The sequence below is a fragment of the Daucus carota genome, chromosome 3 (assembly GCF_001625215.2).
Source record: "Daucus carota subsp. sativus chromosome 3, DH1 v3.0, whole genome shotgun sequence".
In the NCBI taxonomy this organism is placed as follows: domain Eukaryota; kingdom Viridiplantae; phylum Streptophyta; class Magnoliopsida; order Apiales; family Apiaceae; genus Daucus; species Daucus carota.
In genome coordinates, this window is record NC_030383.2 from 45,668,268 (window position 1) to 45,693,831 (window position 25,564).

The 25,564-nt window shown below is 32.8% G+C and overlaps 3 protein-coding genes and 1 pseudogene across 4 annotated transcripts; 2 read left to right on the forward strand and 2 right to left on the reverse strand.

Annotated features, from left to right (window-relative positions):
• The first annotated feature begins 378 nt into the window (after positions 1-378).
• LOC108214298 (oxygen-evolving enhancer protein 1, chloroplastic) lies at positions 379-1,743 on the forward strand. The gene is made up of 2 exons (XM_017386230.2): positions 379-621; positions 821-1,743. Exons 1-2 carry the CDS (start codon positions 379-381, stop codon positions 1,574-1,576), a joined length of 999 nt encoding a protein of 332 aa, XP_017241719.1. The 3' UTR covers positions 1,577-1,743.
• An 890-nt stretch (positions 1,744-2,633) lies between these two features.
• LOC108214297 (pentatricopeptide repeat-containing protein At1g20230) lies at positions 2,634-4,970 on the reverse strand. 2 transcript variants are annotated; one of them, XM_064089039.1, is made up of 3 exons: positions 4,850-4,966; positions 4,637-4,738; positions 2,634-4,544 (listed from the first exon to the last, which is right to left on the reverse strand). In XM_064089039.1, exon 3 carries the CDS (start codon positions 4,347-4,349, stop codon positions 2,649-2,651), a length of 1,701 nt encoding a protein of 566 aa, XP_063945109.1. In that variant the 5' UTR covers positions 4,350-4,544; positions 4,637-4,738; positions 4,850-4,966; the 3' UTR covers positions 2,634-2,648. The 2 variants fall into 2 exon arrangements, with proteins under 2 accessions (XP_063945109.1, XP_017241718.1); XM_017386229.2 differs by having other exon boundaries at positions 2,634-4,738; positions 4,850-4,970.
• A 6,653-nt stretch (positions 4,971-11,623) lies between these two features.
• Positions 11,624-12,420, forward strand: LOC108213782 (uncharacterized). The gene has a single exon (XM_017385571.2). The coding sequence runs from the start codon at positions 11,674-11,676 to the stop codon at positions 12,142-12,144; it is 471 nt and encodes a 156-aa protein (XP_017241060.1). The 5' UTR covers positions 11,624-11,673; the 3' UTR covers positions 12,145-12,420.
• A 4,670-nt stretch (positions 12,421-17,090) lies between these two features.
• On the reverse strand, positions 17,091-18,009 carry LOC108215222 (probable xyloglucan endotransglucosylase/hydrolase protein 10; annotated as a pseudogene).
• Positions 18,010-25,564: the final 7,555 nt, after the last annotated feature.

Sequence of the window (25,564 nt, forward strand, 5' to 3'; positions counted from 1 at the left end):
GTATCAAATGAAAATATTACAGTAAATCATATATAATTTTAACAATTTTGAGGACTATTTATCATACATGGTATGGTACGCTATCATTTACCCTTGCCACAAGATAAATATTCGGAGATCTCTACTATTTTACTATGCAAGTCAATGTTTGATCAGCTATCCATCGCTTTACATAGGTGACCAAATATCTTCATGTTAAAATCTAAAGTTGCCACATTGGACAACATGAAACCAGAGATATGAGCTCAAAGCAACCAATGAAATTATACCTTATCCTAATCTCTTATCTTCCCTGAACCTAAGCCACCTATTAATTCCTCTACTTGTACAACTACTATTACTACTACATCCTGGACACCGGATAGATTGCACAAATCAATGGCAGCCTCACTCCAAGCAGCTGCAACTTTCATGCAACACAGCAGGGTGGGAGGTATCCAAACCCGACCTACCCTACAACTGAGGTCTTCTCCTAGCCTTTGCAAGGCTTTCGGCGTAGAATCCACCGGAGCTAGGGTGACATGCTCCCTGCAATCTGATCTTAAGAGCTTGGCTCACAAGTGTGCTGACGCAGCCAAAGTTGCCGCCTTTGCCCTTGCCACTTCTGCGCTTGTAGTTTCTGTATGTGATTAGACACAAAGTTTTGCTATAACAACAAACTGTTATGTAGATGTTCCCCGGAGTTGATCATGAATGACAGGCGCAGATTGTTCATGCATTTTTTTTTCCTGCATTTCATAACAAAAATTTATTAGAATCATGCTCACAATATTACTACTGCTATTTGTACCAAAAGAAACTGATTATTTGGATTTTACAGGGTGCGGGTGCTGAAGGTGTTCCAAAGAGGCTAACTTATGATGAAATTCAAAGCAAGACATATATGGAAGTGAAGGGAACTGGAACTGCTAACCAGTGCCCAACCATTGAAGGTGGATCTGAAAGCTTCACTTTCAAGGCTGGCAAATACAATGCCAAGAAGTTCTGTCTAGAACCTACATCATTTACTGTGAAAGCTGAGAGTGTAGGAAAGAACGGCCCACCTGAATTCCAGAAGACCAAACTTATGACCCGCTTGACCTATACACTAGATGAAATTGAGGGACCCTTTGAGGTTGCATCAGATGGAAGCGTTAAGTTTGAGGAGAAAGATGGAATTGATTATGCTGCTGTTACAGTTCAGCTTCCTGGCGGAGAGCGTGTGCCCTTCCTCTTCACAATTAAGCAGCTAGTAGCATCTGGAAAACCAGATAGCTTTTCGGGAGATTTTCTTGTGCCATCTTACAGGGGTTCATCCTTTCTTGACCCAAAAGGCCGAGGTGGTTCCACTGGTTACGATAACGCAGTTGCATTACCTGCTGGAGGAAGAGGAGATGAAGAGGAGCTTGCTAAGGAGAATACAAAGAATACAGCATCTTCAACTGGGAAGATTACCTTTAGTGTTACCAACAGCAAGCCAGAGACTGGGGAGGTGATTGGAGTGTTTGAGAGCATTCAACCATCTGATACTGATTTGGGAGCTAAGGTTCCCAAGGATGTGAAAATCCAAGGTGTATGGTATGCTCAACTTGATTAGTAGGGTAGAATCAACTGTAATTTGTTTCTTGGTTAAGATTTTGTTGTGCTATAATCTTGTTGATGAAGTCTCGACTGACCCTGTAAGGCGTAAGCTTTGAGACTATTATCTTGATTGTATATTATGATAATCGGATAAGAACTTCAAAATCCTTTAAATTTCAAGTATCAAGACCTTGTAATAAATAAGCTTAACAAGCTTGAATGTAATAAACTAGGCATCAAATTCGAAGATCCTATCTGCATTATAATTATGCAGGCATTATCTACCAAACAATAAAGAAACCTTGTAAGTTTTGCATAAGTAGAAAAATACCTTACAAGTTTGAAAGTTCCAGCAGAGATTACTATTGCCAATTAAGATATGAAACAAATGCACACTTGCCACTTTACTCCAATATAGGAATCTTTAAGCTTCCAACCCTCGCATTGTAAGTATCAAACTACGGATCATGACTGTAGCATTAGCACCTTCAATAAGGCGAGATCTACTCCCGAGTATATATCACCGTGCACTTTGGTGGTAAACAATATGACTTCCAATTTCTTCTTAAGACTATAGTGATTTGTGATATTCCGTAATATACCCTATTTGAAGGATCTTAAATCTCAAAAAGTTTTCATGTATGTAGTCCTTTGAGCCATTGACACCACACTATGTGTCATAGCCTGATAAACAAGACAAACATCAGCCGGTTTCCTCTCTCAGGACATTCTCGGAAATGTTTTGAAAGATGATGCAAGCAGCACTCCAGGTATACTTTGCACGGCTGCTCTCCAGTTCCAAAAAATGGTCACAGTATACAAAGAATAGAATTACGTTAAGGATACAGTCATTATTCCATCAAAGGAAATGTTTTGTTGAGTTGACTGCTCTTTAATCTGTATGCACCTGTTGCATGGCATTTAAAAAGGGAATGTTAGAGCCAGGGTGTCGAACTAGTTTCTTTCATCCCACCTGTCATAACCTGAGGTGTCTCCGAAAGTATCAAAAGTATGCAGACTTTTCCATTCCTTGCAAATCACAACCCCCTTAAAAAGAGTACTCTAATCATGCCTTATTAAAGTCGATCTTACCAAAAGTCTTTGCAGGAACAAGTTCCATCTTTAAAATGATGAAACCTTAAAGAATCTCTCACAACAATTTGTACACCGACAATCTTTGCAATAAATTTAATAGCATTATGGCAATCGCCACATATTCGCAAGTTCTTAAATACCCTAACTGACGACTCCCCGTTCAAATTGAGTATTGCATAAGCAACAGCAAGTCTCTCACAGTGATTGCACAAACTATCCTCCTTTTCCTCTTGATCTAGATCCTGTAGAACAAATTCAGTGTCAGGCAGATACCCCGCTAACTTCATCTTTTGACCCATATCATCTAAAAACCTATAGATTTCAGCACTGTCGTAGTTGCTGATATCACCAACAACAAAGTTATGCACTTTGTTTTTCACCTGAACCCAACTACAACCTGGCACTTTCTTGACACCTTTGTCTCTCATAGATTTCCTGACCTCAGCGGCCTCTCTCCAAAGCTTTGCAGCAACAAAGATATTCGATAATAACACAAAATTTCCAGGGTTGTCAGGTTCGATCTCAAAAAGTCTTTTCGCTGCAATTTGTCCCAGATCTACATTCTTATATATTCGGCATGCACCAAGCAAGGCTCCCCAAGCAGCAGCACTTGGTTCTATTGGCATTTCTTGGATGAAACGATATGCCTCTTCAAGCCGACCACCTCGACTTAGAACATCAACCATGCAGGAATAGTGTTCAGAATCAGGTTCGATGTCGTGATCAATTTTCATTGAATAGAAAGTCGAGATTCCCTCATCTACAAGCCGTGAGTGGCTGCATCCACAAAGAACAGCAGTAAAAGTAACAGAATTAGTTTGTATACCTAACTTCACCATTTTATGGAACAACAACAAGGCTTCCTCCCCATTTCCATGCATCGAATTGGCCATTATAATTGTGTTCCAGGCAATCGTATCCTTTACTGGCATCATTTGGAAAACTCTACATGAACGTTGCAATTCACCACACTTCGCATACATATATACTAGAGCAGTTGTTGCTGTTATGTCATCAAGGAACCAGTGCCTAAACATAAACCCATGGATCTCCTTTCCACTCCTTAAGCTTTCTAAATGAGTACAAGCAGGTAGCACGCTAGTAATTGTAATATGATTCGGCTTCAATCCTGATTTTTGCATTTGAATAGCTATCTCAAGTGCTTGCTCTGTTCTCCCATTTTGGACGCATCCACCAATTATAGCATTCCAGGAAGCATAATTCAGTCTGATTCCTTCGTTTCTCATTCGACTAAACGTAGTAAAGGCCTTATCAAATTCTCCATTTCCAAAGTAAGCTGTTAAGATCACATTCCATGATACAATATCCCTCCGACTCATATTCTCAAACACCAATCGCGCTTTATCAATACATAAACAACTAGCATACATGTCCACAAGCGCACTACTCACAAAAACATTCTCCTCCATTCCATTCTTCATCACATATCCATGAACCTCTCTTCCAGCATTCAGATCCTTCAACCTCGAACAAACAGGAAGGACAGAAGACACCGAAACACTATTAGCTCTCACACCATCCGAACCCATCTCCCGAAATACCCGGAAACCTTCCCTCAACATTCCACAATTAAAATAACAAGAACACAACGAAGTCCAAGAAATCACATCTCTAACCTGCAAAGAGCTAAAAACATCCTTAGCACCATCAATGTACCTACATTTCCCAAACATATCAATCAAAGCATTCCCAAGAAACAAATCACCGTGAAAACCAAACCGCTTAACGTCATTACCAATCTCTTTAGCTTTAGTAACCTCACTTAAAGAAGCACAAGCCTTGACAACAGACAAAAGTGCCAACTTATCAGGCTGAATATCTCTCGCCCTCAGCTCAGAATACAAGTTCAAAGCTTCCTTAGCATGACCCTGTTTTGTATAAGCATTAATCAGGACAGTACATGAATGTATATCTGGTTGGAGAATTTTATCAAACAGCTGGCGGGCACGTAGTAAGTCACCTGAGTTTAAATATATTTTGATGAATTTGAGACTTAAATGGGGTGGAAGATTGGTTGGCAACTTTGAAAGCACGCTCATCGAATTCATATGAAGCTACAACACTGCAAACAAAACCAAAAAAACTCAAATAATGTGCTTAACTGATTTCAATTTCAAGGTGACCATTTGAAAGATATGTTTGGAAAAAAACACCCCCAGGAGTCAGGAGATACCTTGATGTGTAAGTTAGAATTTAGGATATTTGGTACTCCGTCCCAAGAATTTTCTTATTTAAGTTTTTACAAGTCCAAGTGTCCAATAGTGTCCTAGCAAATGCCTTATAAATATAATAAAATATAATGTCTTAGTGATTTAGGACATCATCTCAATATATCAACTCCAACAACATGCCCCATTATTGTGTCTTATCATTAAAATAATAATATATATTTGAATTGTTATTGGAAAGAAATGAAAAGGAGGGAGGAGAGAGATGTAGTGGAATGGTAAAAACTACTTTTTTTATTGATAGGGCATGCATAGTAGTGCCTCAAAAATAAGTCACTTGTTACATGTCCTAGTGTTTTAAGAGCAAGTCCAACACTATGCTAAGGGGTTCCCTAAAAATATTATAAAATAATATGTCTTAGTGATTTAGCACAAAATTTAGCACATGAGCTCCAATAGTACTCCCTATATTCATTCCCTATTATTATAATAATATTAAATTTAAACAACTTTGGTGTGGAAGAGAGAGGGAAATGATGTGGAGAAGAGAGAGAAATGAATATTTTAATGATAAAAATAGTTTAGGAGTGGCTAGCATATTCTAAAAATAGGGAAGGGGAAGCTTGTGCTAGTGATTTAGCACATCACTAGCATAGTGTTGGAGTGCAATTTTATCCCATATTCCTTATTTTTGGATTTAAGACTTGATTTAGCACACCTATTGGACTTGCTCTAAGACAACACTAGGACATTGATGTAGCATTGATTTGCTTCACATGCCTTAAATTTTGATTTAGGACATCAATATAGGGCACTCTTGGACTTGCTCTTAAGCCCGGCCGAAATTAAAATCTGGGTTGTCTTTTTTTTGAAATGAAAATCTGGATTTTAAACCTGGATTTTTATGTTCGTATAAGTCAGAAATCAGTCTAAAATTTAAAATAAAACTTAAAATCAGAAATTAGTTTTTGAGTCATTAATTTTATTTTTTTAAAAAAATTAATAAAATTATTTATAAATCATAATTACTCATAAATCATTTTTATTTTTACTATTATATTTTTAATAACTCATAAATTATGAATAAGTCAAAATTATTTAAACATACATTTTGAACGCCAAATTTATCATATCAAATCACTTTTGAGTAATAAGTTACAATTTAAACTCAACCAAACAGCCTCCATATCTATAACAATGTTCACATGGTTTAATAATTTGAATTGTATAGATTATTCATTAGAAATATAATTTAGTTATGATTTTTGTATTTATACTATAATGTATGTGCTATAAATAAATAGATATGTGACTGTTATATTGGAACAAAATTATTTAAATATATATATAAAAAAGTAAAATAAATAAACTCCTTTTGCAAGTAGTTGTGTATTATATATAATAGTATTAAATTTAGATAAAAAATTTACCAAAACAAACCATCCTAAATAAAAACAAGATATGGTGTTGGAAACCATCCACTAGCTATGACATTTGGGTATATGTGTTGGCCGAACAAACGTCATACCAGTGCTAGAGTGGCCACAGTAGTACTAGAGTGGCCTATCCTGGAACACAACTTAAATCATTTGACACTTGCTAGAGACATAGACTTAAACATGTTGTTATGTGTTTGTATTTCTTTTATACCAAACATATCTTGATAGTTAAAAGAATAATTAACATTATTATACATCGGGCCTTGGCTAAATACTGTAATGTGTCTATAGAATAGTGTTATTTTATTAGAAAAATTAGCTAATCAATTAAAATTGTTATCAATAATTTGTTATATGGGTTGACTAATGATTCCATTATAATTATATCACTAATTATTTATTTACAAATTTTAATATGAAATGAGAGCGGTATGTCACAATCTAATCAAACCAGAATAATATGACAAACTAGCTATTGTGCTGGTTCCACTTGTACAGGAATGAGTCTCGAAATCTTAACAAAAACAGATCACAGTGCGTAAGCTATGTCGGGTTGTTGGCCTTCATGCTGATAACCCCGTTGGGCCGGAATCCTCCATGACACACTTGTTCTAACAGCAAAATAAGTTTCCATTTGTACCCTCCAACAAACCGTGAAACTACAAGTTGGCCATTCCTTTTATTTAACTGCGGTCTGCATGAAATGTGAACTGTACTGTAATAACTACCCAATAACTAAATTTAACCACATGTACGGTGAAATACGGTTAGTACTTAAACAGTCCTTTTTGCTCGTTATTCGTGTTGACTCCTATCACCGTAAATGTAAATTTCAATGGGATGATAGAAAAGAAGTGTCATCAGCTTTGTTAAAAAGGCTTGCATATAGGATTTTCCATTCAAAACAAAAACAATTTAAAAAATTTATTTTGTATTTGGAGATAATTGCTAATTGCTATGTATATTTAACTTATACTTTGTACTCACATATTTGGAATTAGTACTATTAATTCTAAAGTATATAATTAAATAAGTGATTAATTAAATTTTCAAAAATAATTATATAACTACTTAGATAGAGATGTTTCATTTTCCTAAAATTTAGAATAATATACCGGTTACATTAGAATATTCTTCAATTACTTCTTCTTTTTCAAATTAGCAGCCGACTTCTTATAACTAAAATGAGTAAATTTTGGCTTAAAATTTAAAAATAATATAAGAACAAATTAAAAATCCAGCTGAATATTGTTCAATTTAACAACAGATAATAAAATTAAATTAACAATCTTAAATTAAGTTCATACTATTAAGCTCGCGTAATACATTCTAATTTCATTCCAATATGATCAATTTGATCACAAATAAAAAAAAAATATCAATCAATATATATATATATATAAAGGAGGATGCGGGCGTCTCCAGGACTGTTCGATTCAGTCTTCTGATTTTTCTCAAATTTTGGAGAGAAATATATAATTATAATTAAAAAAAATCAGGTTTAAGAATTCTTAAGATAATATAGTTCTTTTCTTAACGAATTCTAAAGCTAATACTCTAGAATATAAAAAAAAATCATAAAAATAATACGATTCTTTCTCGTATTTAGCAATCATAAAAGTAATATAATTCTTATTTTTAATTACCAGCTTACTAACGGAGTCGACCACGATAGCTCCGCATCATCATTCTATAAGGCCACGGTTACGGGAGTCTCTGCAAACTTTCCGTTTAATTTTTCTAATTTTTCGAGAGTCACTGGACTTACATGGCGTTAAGGTTACGGGAGTCTCTACAAACTTTCCGTTTAATTTTTCTAATTTTTTGAGAGAAAATATGTAAAATAACTAAAAAATAGTAATTGTAAAATACATATAATTCTAAGTAGTTAAGAAATAAGAATTCTAACAAAAATATAATAACTAAAATCTATGAAATTCTAAGTAGTTAATAAATAGGAATCTTAAAAAAAAAAAGATAATTCTAAACAATTAAGAAATATGAATCTTAAAGAAAAATATAATAGCTAAAATCTATGAAATTGGATATATTTAACTAATTATAATTATAATTTTATCATAATGTAAATAATTCTTGATTACTATTGAGTTTGAAGGGAGTGCGGCCCAAATTAATTTTTATCTAAATAATTATAAATTTTTTATTAGTATTATGTTTGACGGGAAAGCGGCTAAAATAATTTTTTATCTAAGTTATAATATAATTTTTTTCTAAAACGGGCCGACAGCTTAAAATAATTTTTTATCCAATTATAATCTTTAACTTTATCATAATTATAATAAATTTTATTAGTAGTGTGTTTGACGGTAGGCCGATTCAAACTAATATCTATATTATAATTTTTTGTTGTTAGTATTGTGTTTGACAAGAGAGCGGCTCAAACTAATTTTTATCTATATTATTATATTTAATTTTATCATAATTATAATAGTTCTTGATTAATATTGTCTTTGATGAGAGGGCGGGTCAAATAATTTTTATTATTAGTATTGTATTTTACATGAGGGCCACTTAAACAAATTTTTACGTTAAATTATAATTTTTTTTATTAATGATAGATTTAACGGGAGCATGGCTCAAAATAATTTTTATGCAATTATAATAATAATTCGTATCAAAATTATTAAAAAAGATTCTTGATTAATAGTATTGTGTTTCAGGGGAGGGCGGCCCAAATTAATCTTTATCATAAATTTTCTATTAGTATTATGTTTGACGAGAAAATGGTTAAAACAATTTTTCATCTAAGTTATAATGTATTTTTTTATTAAAATGAAACCACGGCTTAAAATAATTTTTATCCGATTATAATCTTTAACTTTATCATAATTATAATAATTTTTCATTAGTATTGTGTTTGACGGGCTACTCAAACTAATATCTAAATTATAATTTTTTGTAATTAGTATTGTGTTTGACAAGAGACTGGGTCAAACTAATTTTTATCTATATTATTATATTTAATTTTATCATAATTATAATAATTATTGATTAATATTATCTTTGATGGGAGGGCGGTTTAAACAATTTTTTTTATTAGTATTGTATTTGACAAGAGGGCCTAATATTTTTTATTAATAATATGTTTCACGGTAACATGACTCAAAATAACTTTTACGCAATTATAATACTTTCGTGTCAAAATTTATAAAAAATTCATAACGCCGCCACGAAGCGCGGCTTTATTCACTAGTTTGAAATCAAATTCATAATATGAACCAGTATAATCAATGAGGATTATTGTTATTGATCATAAATTATTATACCGATTCATATTGAGAAGTACTGAACAGCGTGAAACCAGATACAGAGAAAAAAGAGCACATAGATGCATTGGCGGAGCCAAGACCAAATATATAAAAAGACATTATAAATTTCTTTAACAAAACATGTCTTGAAGCCAACTGAGAGGCGAGAGAAGAAGTACTTAAGGATGGGGTATGTGGGAAGATCAACACCTAAAAATAATAATTATATAGTTTCAGATGGGTCACATGTTAATAATACATGTGAGATCCATAAAACAAAAATTGTTTTTTTAAAAATGGCAGGGGCACGTGCCCCCAAGTGTCCTCATGTGGCACCGCCACTGTATAGATGCAATTATACATTATTAGAGATTATAATTATAATTTATATGATATAATACATCTAACGTATTAAATTCGAGTCATGATATATACTAATTTTTATTTAATATGGATGAAAATATTTTTAAAGAAAGTAAGCCGGACCTAAACAATTTTATTTTCATTCATTCAATTAAATAGACCGACTTTTCACATCAAACTATGCCCAATAAACATAATTAAATTGGATTTAAATTTTTAGGTTCGCTTTTACTCATAAAAAATTACGCTTTGGACGAAAAAGACTTGCACGCCCAAATGCACAACAACACAAGTATGAGCACCGAAAAAAATGTGCACAAAAATGGAATGGTTCCCCTTGTTTTGCTGAAGCGGTGGTTCTTGTCTTATTCATTTACTACCGGCAATGTTTATCTGTTCCACGCTGCTTGTCTTGTTGTGCCGTTATTACGTTTCAGTCTCTCTGCGCATCCCGGCAGCAACATAAAACACCAATTTAAGGTGACCAAAGAAAGTCAGTTTGAACCGCAATATAATAAGAAAACAGATTGAATTTACTATTTTACATCCATTGAACTGTTTCATGTGTTAACGTAACTTCGTAGAGGCGAATTATTTACTTTCTCACTCTTTCTTTTCGAATAATAATCGTTCTATGAAAATATCTGTATTTTGAGGTGTATAGTTTCTGTTAATGTGGATGATAATTACTATAAATTTGATTAATTATGAATATTTTTAACATTTTACTACATAGTTCTTATGTCATGAAGATGGGGAATTGAAAGTGAAACACGGTAAAATTCGAAAATTGTCACTACTACTGGTCTCTTAGGATCATCCTTATAGAATAAGATATAACATTACTACATAGTGGCTACTTATTTGAAGAAAATATGGCTCCTCTTTGGTGCAGGTATGAAAAAATTTACCGAAAAGAAGTGATAAGCATGACTGATTATTTGATAAGGTTTTAAATTTGTTGGATCACCTAGGTAAAAAACCCAGCTGTCTTACCGTGATACGTGAGTAATATCACATAATCGGTTTTATCCTATTTTCCAAATAAATTATTAATTTTTGAAAAATAGAAATAAATATATTTTTTCTTGATATTGTTTAATTTATTTCTGCAAAAAAATGTCAAATGCTTATTAAATACTTAAAACTAAAAGTTATTATATAAATACGACATTTTTGTAATATTCAATTTTTTATATTAATATTTAAGACGGGCCACATATGCACGATAGATTATGTTATCTATATAGTGAATTTGGTACATAAATGTAGCTATGTGCACAATATTGCATTGCATACATATTCAGTTGTGGACTAGATGACATATTCAGTCTTCAAATTCGAATTTTTCTTCCCTTTCGAGCGAGGCAGTAATAATCTGAATCGATATGAAAATGAGGAGAAGGGTGAGAAATAAGTGGATACTCGTACCGTAATATAAGCAAAAAGATAGGGGCAAATGTGATATGTAAGTCTAAATTTACAACCTGTCATCCACAGGTTTACAGCTTGGCACAAGGTTCTGTGACGCCTTCCCAGTTCCCACTGTTCCATGTATTAATACCCCAAAAGTAGAAAAGACGTAGAGATATACAACCCCACCCCCGGGCCCCACCTCACGCGTACGTGGCCACCTGGTTCACTTTACGAGACACCTCTACAACATAGTTTTCATGCCTATAAAACACCCATCTTGTCCATCCTCATTTCCAAACCAAACTCAAACAACAACACTTCTCTTCTCTTGTCCTTATAACAATGGGGATTTGTAGTTCATGCCACACTTCCAAATCAAAACCCACGGCTAAACTCATACAACAAGATGGGAATTTACAAGAATACCCTTACCCTGTCAAAGTCTCCCATGTCTTACAAAACAACCCTTCTTCTTTCATCTGTAACTCGGATGACATGGACTTTGACGACATAGTTGAGCCCATCAGTGACGAGGATGAGCTTGTTCCCGGTCAACTCTACTTTGCACTTCCGTTGACTAGGTTAAAGCGGCCGATCCGACGTGAAGAAATGGCGGCGCTGGCTGTCAAAGCTAGCAATGCGTTGAGTAAAGGTGGTGGAGATAAGTGTGGGTGCGGCGGCAAGAGCTTTACTGCGGTGGTGGAGAAGCCGGGAAAGAGACAAGTGGCGGATGGTGATGTGAGGAGGCGGCGGAGTGGCGGTGGCGGAAAGCGGCGGAGTGGCACGGCGGTGTTGAGTGCTATACCGGAATAGAGATAGAATAATAAATTAGTCATTTTATATTTACTGCAATGTTTTTGTTGTAAATGAAAGTGCATGTTATGTTTATGTAGTTAGATTTAGATAACGATGTGTTGAGTTTTTTTAGGTTCGTGAATCGTGAGACATGAGTCCACTTTCCGGCGACCGGTTTTTCATTTTTTGGTTCTTTTGTTACATTTTCTGTCGGCTCTTTAGAGAGCCATGTTACTGTTCAGCTGTTCTGATGAGTTAAGATAATTTCAAGTTAAAGCATTTAGATTTTTCTGATTTCTTCTCGATTTTTATTTTTATTTAGTATATATTCTAATTGAATATGTGTAATTTTAATTTTAAATGAAGAAAATAGGAAATATTACAGTCAAATGCAAATCTAAAACAATCTGGATAATTCTAATATGAATATGTACTTGTCTTATTTATTCAAAATAAATAAAATGGAACAATTTTGATCTTCAAATTTCAAATTTATTAATAATATAATGATATTCCTGATATTACTTTTAAAATGCAGACGGGTGCTTGATTGAGTGTTTATCACATAGATAAGTGATAAGCAATAACATGTAGGTATACTTATCAGTTTGCTTAAGCACCAAGATTTTAGCCTAGCTCGTATAACCAACATTGATTATCAATGGAATCAAAATTAAACCAAATTTCATTAGTATATCAATTATGTCCGGTGTGACAGTATATGTGACATTGCTAAACTTTAGGTTCAAGAAAAATCAAAAGCTAGTTGTCATCCTTTTCATTTCATTTTTGTTTGATGATAAATTTAAGACCTATTACACCATTAGATGTTCGTTTTTAATAAAAAAAAATATTTCAAAATAATTTTAAAATCAACTATATATCATATATTATATTTGGTCAAGCTAATAAATATGATTATAAATAAAAGTTTTCAATATAATTTAACTTTTCTTAATATGCGTAACTTTATTAAAAGTGGACATGTAATATGAAACGGAGAAATATTGGGTCAAATCTGGGGCTTAAGCATCATTGACAAAATAAAATTTTAACAATAAAGTTTAAATTTTAAATATATAACCACCCCTTTAAAAAATTAGTATTGTTAATAATAGATTTTATATTTATGATTTTATACTTGACATGAAAAAAACTATCAATGTTTAAGGAAATTTTTTATAGTGATTAAATCTAGTTTATCAAATTCTGGTTCGTACTGCTACTTTGAGTAATTAAAAAGTAAACTTAATACATCTCCAAATAAAAAAGTTGCATGTATGTTTCAAAAAAGAAATACTCTTGATAGATGGTTCTGGAAATAATATTATCACGAGTAACTATTTGATAAAAAAAATTCTTTAGTTAATCACACAAATACTTCCAATTGATCAGTCATTGCCGATGGTTCATGCTAGTTCTGTTTTGTCAAAACAAAATTGGGTGACAATCGAACCGCAATATGATTTGGTGAGATAAAAATTAGAACTGATTAGAAAATCTCAAATAACTTAAAACTTCAATTTTATTCGGTCTGAAATAATTTTATCTTGATATAAATCGACTTGTTAACAGGAGCACAATATATGTTATCCAAAATTACCACCCACGTAAACCACTAAGCCAGCACGTAAAGCTGATCAGGGATATTGTTAATTAGGGTAGAAATTTTCTTGGTCGAACAAGGAAACCAAAATTTTGTTGGTACAGAGTAAAGTTTATATCAGTGTGTACTGAAAACAAACGGGCATTGGTGAATGGTGATGAATTGATGAGTCCAAATTTGAGAGTCTCAAGACATAGGATTCCACAATTTATTTAAGTCCATTTATGACTTACTATCTTCTATCACACTCCATGCAAAACAAAATTTACAATATTAATGGTACAAAAATCTAATGTATTCCGAAGGTGAATGGTTCATGAAAAAGGATGTCGAACGGGGCAACTTGCAGTTAATTTGCTCCTTGCGAAGTCCCTATAATATTTAAAAATATGTAAATACTTCATGACTTCCGTCCATACACATCATACACATATATAATGATAAATGACAACCTCCGTCCAATCTGGTTGATGATCAATATGTGCAAAACTGTAGCTTAATGGTAAGATGCGCACTAGCTATGCCGCTTCACCCTCATCACCCATTGTGCCAATTGCCAATGCCACACAGGGATGCATCACCCTAATTATGTTACTTTTGAGCCTCAATACGGGTTCAACTTTTGTCTACACACATGTGATATACCAGTGATACACCATACCGATCGAAGGAGCAGTGCTCTTCTAGATGGTTGCTTCACACGTATAGAAATCTACACGAAAATATCTACGGTGATTTCGTTAGCAACAAATATTAGTATTTCAAAAAAAAAAAAAAAATTAGCGCTTATTTTTATGCTGAGTAATAATATCCTGTTATTACAAGAGTAGCATCCCCTCCGAAGTGTTATACTGTTATTACACTGACGTAGTGACGTTACGAGTGTTCAAGAATTTAGAATTATGATTTACTCCACCTGTTTTATAATATATGATGTTTAACTTTTTGGAACAAATTTTTAAATACTTTAATCGTGTATTCAAAAGTATTATTTTTAAAATTTACTTTTTCCGAATAAACATATGTAATCAAAATTTTAATTCACAACAGAAAAAATCAATTAAAAATAATAATTTTTACGATCCGGTCAACCCACCTAAAGTTAGATACCCAAGTTAAAAGTGTCATATAAAAAAACAGAGGAGTAAGAAATAACGTCAAAATCTAGAAAAAATATTTTATGAATAATTTATGACTTATGAATAAATTTTATCAAGGTAAATTTAACAAAATTAGGTGACTTAAAAAATAACTCAAACATATATTGGAAAAGAACCCTCACTCTCAAAAACTAGAGTTTAAGAAACCGTCTCATATCCTTTGTCTTGTCTTTTTTCAAGCTAGTTAAGGGCTTCTACTGGTTTTATCTCCGGTGAAAAGCCCAAACCCTTCGTTTTCTTTCGTCCGTTGATTCTCTTTCAATAAAACTCATTTTTTTTTTGTATTTGTGTGTCTCTTCTTTTGGAGTGTGTTTGTTTGTCTCTTCTTTTGGAGTGTTTGGTTATGTTTTTGTTTAATTATGTTTGAATTTATTTGATGTTGGATCTGTTGAGAATGATCCTGTTGATGTTTTGGGGATCTGGAAAACCCACATCAAATATCAGTCGGTGATAATTACGACAAGAGCTCATCTTTCACCACCAAATATTGCTCATCCGTAAGGGGTTGCATGTCTGTAGCTTGTATGCGGCATGTAGATAGCTCGGGTGTCGCACCTCCAATATCAATATATGAGATTAGGGTTTCAGAACATTAGTCTAATAATGACTTTTATGTAATAAGGTATACGGTGATGTTGGTACAATTTGGATCGCTTGGAATATCTATACAGGCTCATGATCAAATACAAACCAATCTTAAAATAAAAACTAAAAACCACTACTGAAACTCCTTAAATTAATAAAGGCACTCCACCCACACTTATAACCCAGCATAACAACCCCCACCTAGATCTGCCGCACATCTTTCCCCTCCTTCCACGTCTGCTGTGACACTCAGACCAACACTACCACCCACCTCACCGCACCATCATCTTCATCAATTTTGTCCCTCTCTCTCCCTGTCACTATCCTTGCCGTCTCTCCACCATCACATCCTCCGTCCGCTCTCCGACATCCCTTTCGACAATCTCTCTCTCTCTCTCTCTCTTCAATCTCATGAACGAACTAGACTGTGTCATGGATTATAGCATTGTTAAAGCTTTGATATACCTGTTGATATATTTAAAGGAATCACTGATTTCTGCTGTACAAATTAGTGATATGCACTTTAGAAATTATTGATATTCTCTTTAAAATTTAGTGATTTGTGTTGTAAAATTGGTGAAATTTCCAAGAATCGGTGAAAATCGGTGAATTTGTTCTTATACTCGATTCTGGTGCCGGTGGCGATGCTGGAGATAGTGGAGGTGTGGGTAAAGATGAAGGCGGTGGATATGAGCTAATAGAGCAACAATTTCAGCAAGAGTGTGTTCGGCAGATTTGATATATAAACAAAATCGAGCAATGCCTTTAAATTGGCAGTAAAGCAATGGAGATGGCGGAGATGAAGACGACAGAGGTGGGGGAGGTGACGCAGGAGGAGAAGGTTGGAGGGGATGGTGGAGGTGGAGTGGATGTTGGTGGTGGAGGCAGACTGGAGGGATGACGGACATGGAGGAGTCGCATTGGAGGGACGACAGACGTGGAGATCAAGGCGGCGGACTGGAGTTGCCAGAAGCAGAGGCTCATTAGCTTGAGATGATGGAGGTGAAAGTGGGGTTGTTAAAAGATTTAATGAAATCATGTTTAGATTTTAGTGATATTGCAACCGAGTTTTTAGTTTGTAGTTGAATAAGACACCCTCTCTTTCTGTATTTATATAATACTAGCCTATAATCCGTGCGAAGCACGGGCGACCATATTATTTCTATTTTTTTATTTGTAAGCTTAATATCATTTTTTGTGTTTTATTATTAATTTAATATAATGGTATTAAATTATATTAACTGATTGGTTATATTCACTTTTGAAAGTTTGGCTTGTACAATATTTTTCTCTATTATAAAATATTTTTAAGCATAATAAAAAAGTACAATGGCAATACGATTTAGCAATAACATGAACAGCTTAATGATTGATCACAATCATTTACAAACCATCCAAATGTAAAAATATCTCTAATTCTTACTCACATTATGGTCAATTTCAGATACATAAATGGTGCAACGAATATTTTCATCTCTTTGAGACTTAAAAGTTTTCCACTTATCCGCTTCCTTCCCCGGTTGAAGTTAGTTCTTCTCTATTGAAACAAAATTCGAAAACTAAAATATAAATCATATTGACATTGTATAAAAAATACTTTTAATCACCGGAAAGGCCTCAGCAATCTCATGCACTTTAATCAGAACCATGGAAGAAATCTCCTCCGCAGCAAATTGTTTATCCTCACCTTTGTAAGATACAGTACTAAAAAATTTCACTATATTTCAATATAATTCAGATCCTAAAAAATTAAAAAATAATTGCTTTTTTTAAGTAGATGAGGACACTTAACTCACAAAACAGAGTCAAATGAATGCCACTTCATTCTTCAAGTCCTGTTCAAAACTTGGCAAGGGAGCATTCCTTTGGGAGGTTGTTTTCAAATCTCTTATTATCTTGGCAATAATCATATATGAGATGATATTTTCTCACCAACTTGAACCACCTTCTTTGTGTCTGGCTTAATGACCTAAACCTCCTTATGCTATCAATTTGTCAAGCTTTCTCTGCAAAACCTTGCATTCCCTTTCCACACACAAGCATCAATCTGGTAGTTCCTGAATGAGGTATTGAAGGGACCCTTTGACCAATTAATACGTTCTGCTATCCTATAGGCTCACTTTAATGCTCATTGGTTGCCACATTGGATATTCAACTCCCTTGTCAGCATAGTTCCTGCATGTCCTTATGGGAACAAAATCCACCATGAACCTACACCGAGTACAAATAAATAGATTAGTACAAATAAATAGATTGCTTATATGCTTGTGCATCATTTTCTGAGATTATACATATAATCAAAAAAAAATTCATCGTTTGAAAATTCACTTACACAATTTGGTAAAGATTCCAGAGGATGGAGTATGTTTGAAAATCCTTCGTCGGGTCAAACCACAAATATATCCTTTCTTCTCTATTGTCAAAGCCATCAGCAAAAATATTGGTCTGAAGTATGTAAGGCTGCCCGTACACATTTCCAAGTAACTCAAAATCTATTTCATCGTGATTAGGCTGATCACATGTAAGCTGCAATCACAAAGACATTCTTATCTATATTTCTCAAATTGTGAGTTCTTAGGGGACATGTCACAATGTCCATCATGTGATTTCATCAGTAATGTGCATATGCTAGCTTAACATGATGTACTACATTCACTGTTATATTACATATATTGTGTATGTAGAAACATGGCCAATTAAGAAGGTGAGTTGCAGGATTTATTTGTCATCTGCAATCTAGGAGTAATTAGCTTTACTCAAATATAAATACACAAACTCTCCCACCTTGTGAGGTATAAGGGCTTCAGTATTATCATAGCCTATTATCTCTGTAGCCAAATTATATGTCCATCACATTTGATGTTTCGTCTGCTCCCGCTCCTAATGATGCACACTCTGTCCGGACAACCACTCACACCTAAGTTGTTATATAATTGACCTGGTCTTCTCGATTTGGATCAACTTTAGCTGCCGAGTGAGAATTGGGTACTTGGGAGATTCTCCTAAAAAATCAGTTGAGATGCGGATAACTCTTTTTTTCGGACCTGGCTTGCGAATTCCATGACATTGGAATATTAGTTATACATTTGTAGTTATATGGGCTATGGACAGTAGAGAACCTTCAGGACCATGTCAAGAAATTTACTCAGATTTGGGTGATTAGTCCCTGTATCTATGAATTAGCACCAAATAACAGTAATACTTGGACCTATTTACTATGATACTATATATGAGAGAAAATCTACAGAATACCAATCACACATCAGAAAATATAGAAAACACTTGAAACTTCAAACTTCTTGCTGGACGCAGCATTGACACCAAAACATGATAGGATTTCAGCCTTTAGACTAAATACCACGAAACTAATCAACTTACAACCAGTTTATAAAATTACATTCCTTCGCAATCATTGCATAGATATTAAAGACCAAAATATGAGATCTTCATTGCACATAGATAAAAAGATGCTGCAAAGCACATTTACTTGAATTTCACCACATACATATTAAAGACCAAGAAATGAGATCTTCATTGCATATAGATAAAAAGATGCTGCAAAGCACATTTACCTGAATTTCACCACATACAAATTAAAGACCAAGATATGAGATCTTCATTGCATATAGATAAAAAGATGCTGGCAAGCATATTTACCTGAATTTCTCACATATGCAAGATGTACTGACCACACAAGAATTTATCACCTGAACATAAAATCAGAAAAAAAATAAAATTATCGTGCTACTGCGATCTAGAAAGTATAGAGGAGACCCCTGCTACCTGAATAGCAAAAAGAACAGCAATAAATAAATAAAAATGAGCAATGAGTTCTGCACTTCAGTTATAGCATTATATAAAATACTGCTGCAGAAAATAAAATTAAAGAAAGTTAAGGAGTAAAAGACCTATAAGAAATTATCAACCAGGCTACTCATAGTGATAAGAACTGAATTCACACCATATAACAACTTCATATTGAGAAGAGAGAAAGCATACCTATTCTAGCGCTCTCGGTTCCACAACTACCCCATCAGATTCTCTATCTCCAAACTCAACATCTACAAACTCAACAGTCATGATATATTATTCCTTGCTTCAGTCTTTCTCAATTTTATTAGATCATCTTCAGCACTCTTTATAGGCATACATGGGTGCATTGAGAATAACTAACCTACTCCATTATCAATCATATTCTTCCCTAGGTCCCCTGTACCACCAAATGAAGACCCCCGATCAAAACCTCCGTGTATATATACAATCTAACCAATGAAAACAAAAGGACTTGTAAAATGGAATTTAAAAAGTCTTTTAACCGTAACAATCAATAAACTGGAAAAATAGAGTCCCTTATTAACTTAAAAATATTTTAATTTTAATTCCAAGCCACCAAAATGAGCAAAGCACAGAGGAGCCTAATAATTATAAAATGAAATGGAGAGATTTCAGAGATGACACGTCATCCTCTGAAGATCCTCCTTTATATATATATAAGATAAGATTAATATTTCTACAACATAGGACATTTGCACCAGATCCAATAGGTCAGAAGGTAACATAATACCTGTAAAACTTGAACACCAGTCCATTAACAGCCTCGTACATAAGCCAACAACTTTAATTTGTCAATTATTTTTAATCATAGATATCTGTCATATATAAATACATATTGAAAAAAAGATCACAAACCTTTATCACCAAAACAAACTTTATGAAATTCTCTGCAGACCAACCAAAACAAAGCATACAGTATACAACTAACAAAGCATACAGTATAGGTAACAATCTTTTAATGAATACACGAGTTTCAAGTTAATTTGGTATAGTTATTAACAAAAAGCAGTACCATTTTATGAATGTGGATATATTGGTGCTCTAATACAGCCGAGTGAGGGTCTGAACCCACTCATACATCCAAGAAAAAAAAAATTAGCACAAAAGAGTGTTACAAGTTTTTAAACTCATTTTCCAGATTGATAACCTTCTCTTGTGACGCCAAAGATTCAAGTAATAGCAGCAGGATCAGAAGAAGAATTAGGCAACAACTCTCTGTGACTCTCTCCGATCACATAATCAATTTCCAGCTGCTGGAATACTAACAATACAGTTCATAAATTAACAGCAGCTGAACAAATCATTCACTCGCAGATGTTCGCAAAGTGTGAGATATATCCAATATTAATTATAAAAATATGTATATGAAATGCCTTGAAAATCAAAATGATATAAACAACAAAGATGAAATTATCAATCCTTATAAGCAACTAAATTACTGAACTTAAGATAAATAAACAATGGATAACAAAGAAAGCTAGTTATTTAGAACACAGAGAACTCATATTCATATATATGTATCCCGAATATACCTTCAGGGGAGATGAATTATGTAGTGTTCTTGAGAGATGGAATGAAAAGTAGCACAGGAGCTCGCTGAGATGAAGAGAGAGACAGCAGGCTATGGTGATAGGCTCTTGTAATTCTACTCTGTCCCTCAATCATTTTTAAAAAATCAGATAAATGGTGAGGTTTTTTTCGTGAAGGAGCCGACAAAATCGATGGATTGATACTATAGACTACAGGTTGCAGAGAACAGTACTTACTTCATGAATACCTGCAGAGAAACAAAAAGCAAATGCAATTAGGGACGAGTTTAAGTGAGTAAAGGTAAGAATGAGGAGAGACAGAGATAGAATTACCGAAGTGAGAATAGGCGAAGTAATAGTCGGCGCTTGTCTGGTCGGCGCCGATGATAGAGCCGTCGAGGCCACACATGGCAGAATCCTCTTCGAGAATGGAGCTACCTGTTGTGGTTCCTTCCAATTCATTGTCCTCCTCGTCCTCAAATTTTATTTTTGAGAGCTTCTATGAAGTATTCATATGATCATATCCTAGGGTTTATCTGTGTTCAGGGTTTTCGATTCCAATTGAGAGCCGCTCTTGTTTGTCAAATGTTTTATGTAGTATTTGGTTTTTCTTCAAAGTCGATCTCTGTTGGGAATAGGAGACGTAGTCTAATGATGACAAAAAAATAGGACGAAAAATATAGTACGAAACCAAAAAACGTGAACAAAAAGTACGACTACAAATTATACCCATGTTGACTTATTATAGTATAGTATAGATTACTTAAAAATTATTATTTTTAATTAAATTAAAATAAAAATAATCACATATCCTATATCTTATTTATATTTTTTAAAACTAAAACAATATATATGTGTGTGTGAGAGAGATTTTATTATGTTATTAATGTGATTCTTACGTTAATTATTACTATTTTATATAGATATTATGTTATAGATAGTTTAATATATTATTGACTGGAATCAGACTTTCGAACTTTACAAATCAATCAATACCCTTTATTAATAAGTGAAACCACGTTTCGGTGGAACATCAGTACTAGAGTACCAAAATTTATAGAGTTAATTTATAAAAAAGTCCTAATCAATATATGTCTTATATCTTTTAATCAATATATGTATTATACTTCTATTAAAAGATATAAGACATATATTGATTAGGATTTTTTTACATAACGATTATTCATGATATAGAATTCAATCCCAATATAACTAAATATTATAATTTTTAAAACCGAAACAATTTAACTTAGAAATTAACTCTATAAAATCCTTATCACATAAATATGAATTCTCTATAAAATTTCTATCAAATATATACAGGGAGTCAACAGAGCTTTTGTGCGGATCTGAGAACATAATATAAATTAAATATTTAAATAATGAATTTTATTCATAAAACATATTTAAGTTAATTAACTTAAAAATTCCTTCAAACTTCTATATTAGTTTGTCATACAAACAACTAATACTCTTACGTCTAAAAGAACTCCAACCCACATTAGAATTACATATTCTAACTCTAAAACAATTACGGATTAAATATACGTAACACATATATAACTCTAAATTAATTACAAATCATAGATTTATCGAACAATTTGACATAGGAATTAACCGTATAAAATTTCTATCAATTAAATATGAATCAACTCAATAAAATTTATATCAAATAAATATAAGAAGTCGGCAGAGTTTTTGTGTGGATATGAGAACATAAAATAAAAAAGAGGCTAAAAAACTCTATTATTGTTTTGTTTTATTGTTGTTTCATTATTTATTGTGAATTTTATCTATAAAATATATTTAAGTTATATAACTTAAAAATTTCTTTCGACTTCTATATTAATTTGTCATACAAACAACTACCGCTCCTAGATGTGCAAGAACTTCAACCAACCAACATTACACATACATATTATAAGTCTTAAACAATTACAAATTAAATAACATTTCACATACCTATTATAAATCTAAAATGATTACAAATTAATAATATAAATTTTAATTCATTCTGTGCTCTTTAGAAGATTGCGATAAAGATGAATAAGGCAGCGGTAACACTGACTTGATCACAAACGGAAACTCGAAGAGAATGAAGTCATTGTCCATATTGCAACATATAATAATAAAATGAAAACACAGGACATCCGTCAATTTGATATCAAATTAATTTTGGAAAGTTAATTAACTTTGTCAAACTACAATATTAGTTTGTCAAACAATTACAACACCACTGTTGTATTTACAAGAACTCCAATTATAATTATATATAACGTTTGCCCATTAGATTTGAATATAACAATTACGACTTAAAATTTTAAATTTTATTCGAGATTAAAGACGCTATAAACAAACTTATATGTGTTGATCTTGAATATTATTTTCACAATTTAAAAATCATCAACCAATATAATGATTTTACTAAAATAAAACATATTGTTAGAGTTAAGTTCCATAAAGTCCACATTTAAGCTGTAGTAAATACCGGTCATAATCTTTTAGTTTAGTCGTAAATAATATTTTTAATTAGTCAAATTTATATATAATTTATTATCTTTAAGTAGTTTTAAATTTAATTATCAATTAATCATTAACATCTTTCAATCTCCAACAATCATTAAGATCATTATTCTCTTATGAGTTATATTTTAGAACATATATAGTGTTTAGTGATTTATAAAATAATTGTTTTATTTTTTGATTGCAACGATCATATCGTATAATATAATCTGCATATTGTCGGATGTTTACAAATATTGTAGACTAAACAAATTAAAATTAAAACGAATATATTATTTTTAAATAATCTTGGACTCCAATACTCCTTATTTTGTGAACTCCATAGAATGGGGACCCATATTGTTATGAATTACATTTAAAATAAGATTAAATTTTAATATATAGAAAGTCTTATTTTTGAATAACAATAATTTAAATATCATTTAAAAATAATAATTTAAATAATTATAATAAAATATGATAATGTAATTAAAAAATATATTATCTTTCCAATAAATAATAAATTTTAAAATTTTTTTAAACCCGCATCAACTAATATTTATTAAATATAAGAATTTAATATAATAATTTAGTCACTTGATTTTTTTTTTTTTTTTGACAAAATGCAAATTCACTCCATTAAATTAAAACAAGTCTAGTCGGCACAGATCCCCAACTGACAATGCAATCAGGTTAATAAACAATAAAACGAGCTAAACAAATAGCCGCATTGTTTCCAGACTGCTTAACACAATGAATCCAATGATTCTTGAAACTCCCTTTTTTATTCACCGCCAGGATTACGCCCCGGATCATGGTTATATCCCTTTCCGCCCTTTGTTCATCAAAATACTGGCTATACTATCATTTATTAAAAATAAATTCTTTCAGCCTCTTCATATATAGAACCGCCTTTCTCGTCAAAGCTCAAATTACTGAAGGAACTCCATAGTCCATACTCCATACCACATAAATAGAATTTATAAGCTCTATGCTGCATGCACTATCTGGTAACCGACTCTTTATGACACACCACGTTTGTGTTCTATTGTAGAAAAGCCCAACATTCACAGGTACCGATTTTCAAAACCTTACCAGAAAGCATACAGACACCAACTCACACTTAGACTTTTAAGCACTTGGTTGGGCTTGGGCGGCCATTTGTTGGCGGATCAGTCTCTTGTAATCAGTGGCGGAACCAGGAGTAAAAGTTAGGGGGGGCTGAAATATTTTTTCATCTATACATGCATAAATAGCTTACTCGATATATATCATCATACTATCATTCAGTCATGCATCTCCCATCCTATCACGCTAATAAGTCTTGATCGTTTTATAGCTGAAAAAGCTCTCTCAACAATAGCAATGACAACGGGTAAAACTAGAGCTAACTCAACCAGAAGATAAACTAAGAGATAAGCAGTGTGTCTGTGTGTCTTAACCGTCATGACAGAAAGATTTCCTATACTTCGAAATCCAGATTAATCTTTATCCGCTCTCACATCATAGATAAACTTGTCTAACTCATTTGATAACAACTCCAGGTCTAGTAATTAAAGAGATATCCTTTGGATAAAATTGTGCAAGGCAGAAAATTAATTCCTAGGATCCAAAGAGCAAATATAACGTAGTAGCTCTATGTTTCCTTCTGTAAAACGGTTATCCATCTCTTGGGAAATAAGATCAATAAACTGTTAAATAAAAAGGTAATTAGTAAACAAGTTTTATAACACTGAACATCTTCTAAAAATGTCTCCCTTTCTCTCTTAATAGCTGCAATTTAATTTTCATACTTCGAACCATTGTCATAGTATATATAATATTTCAAGTTCTTTGTTGTAAAGCTTATGACAAATCATTAGTAATTGCGAAGAAAACTTTCATCAAAAGAACTCACTGAGTTAAGGTAGTGTCAATGTATGCGTATGACTTATGAGAGCATGTCCAAAAAATTCTTCATATGGGCTCTTTAGCCTAAATTTGAAGAATATGGAGATGAAATGAACTCCAACAAACTCCTAGCAGATATAGATAGAGAGCACATGTAGGGAATATTGTTGGAGATATTGTGTAATTTACTTCTTAAATAGTTAAGAGTTGATTGTTTATATTATTTTTAGAGAAAAGTTAAGGAGTTTGTATAAAATACTTCTCTATGACATTTATAATTCAGCGGGGGCTAAAAAAAACTATACTGGCATCACACTAATTCAGCGGGAGCT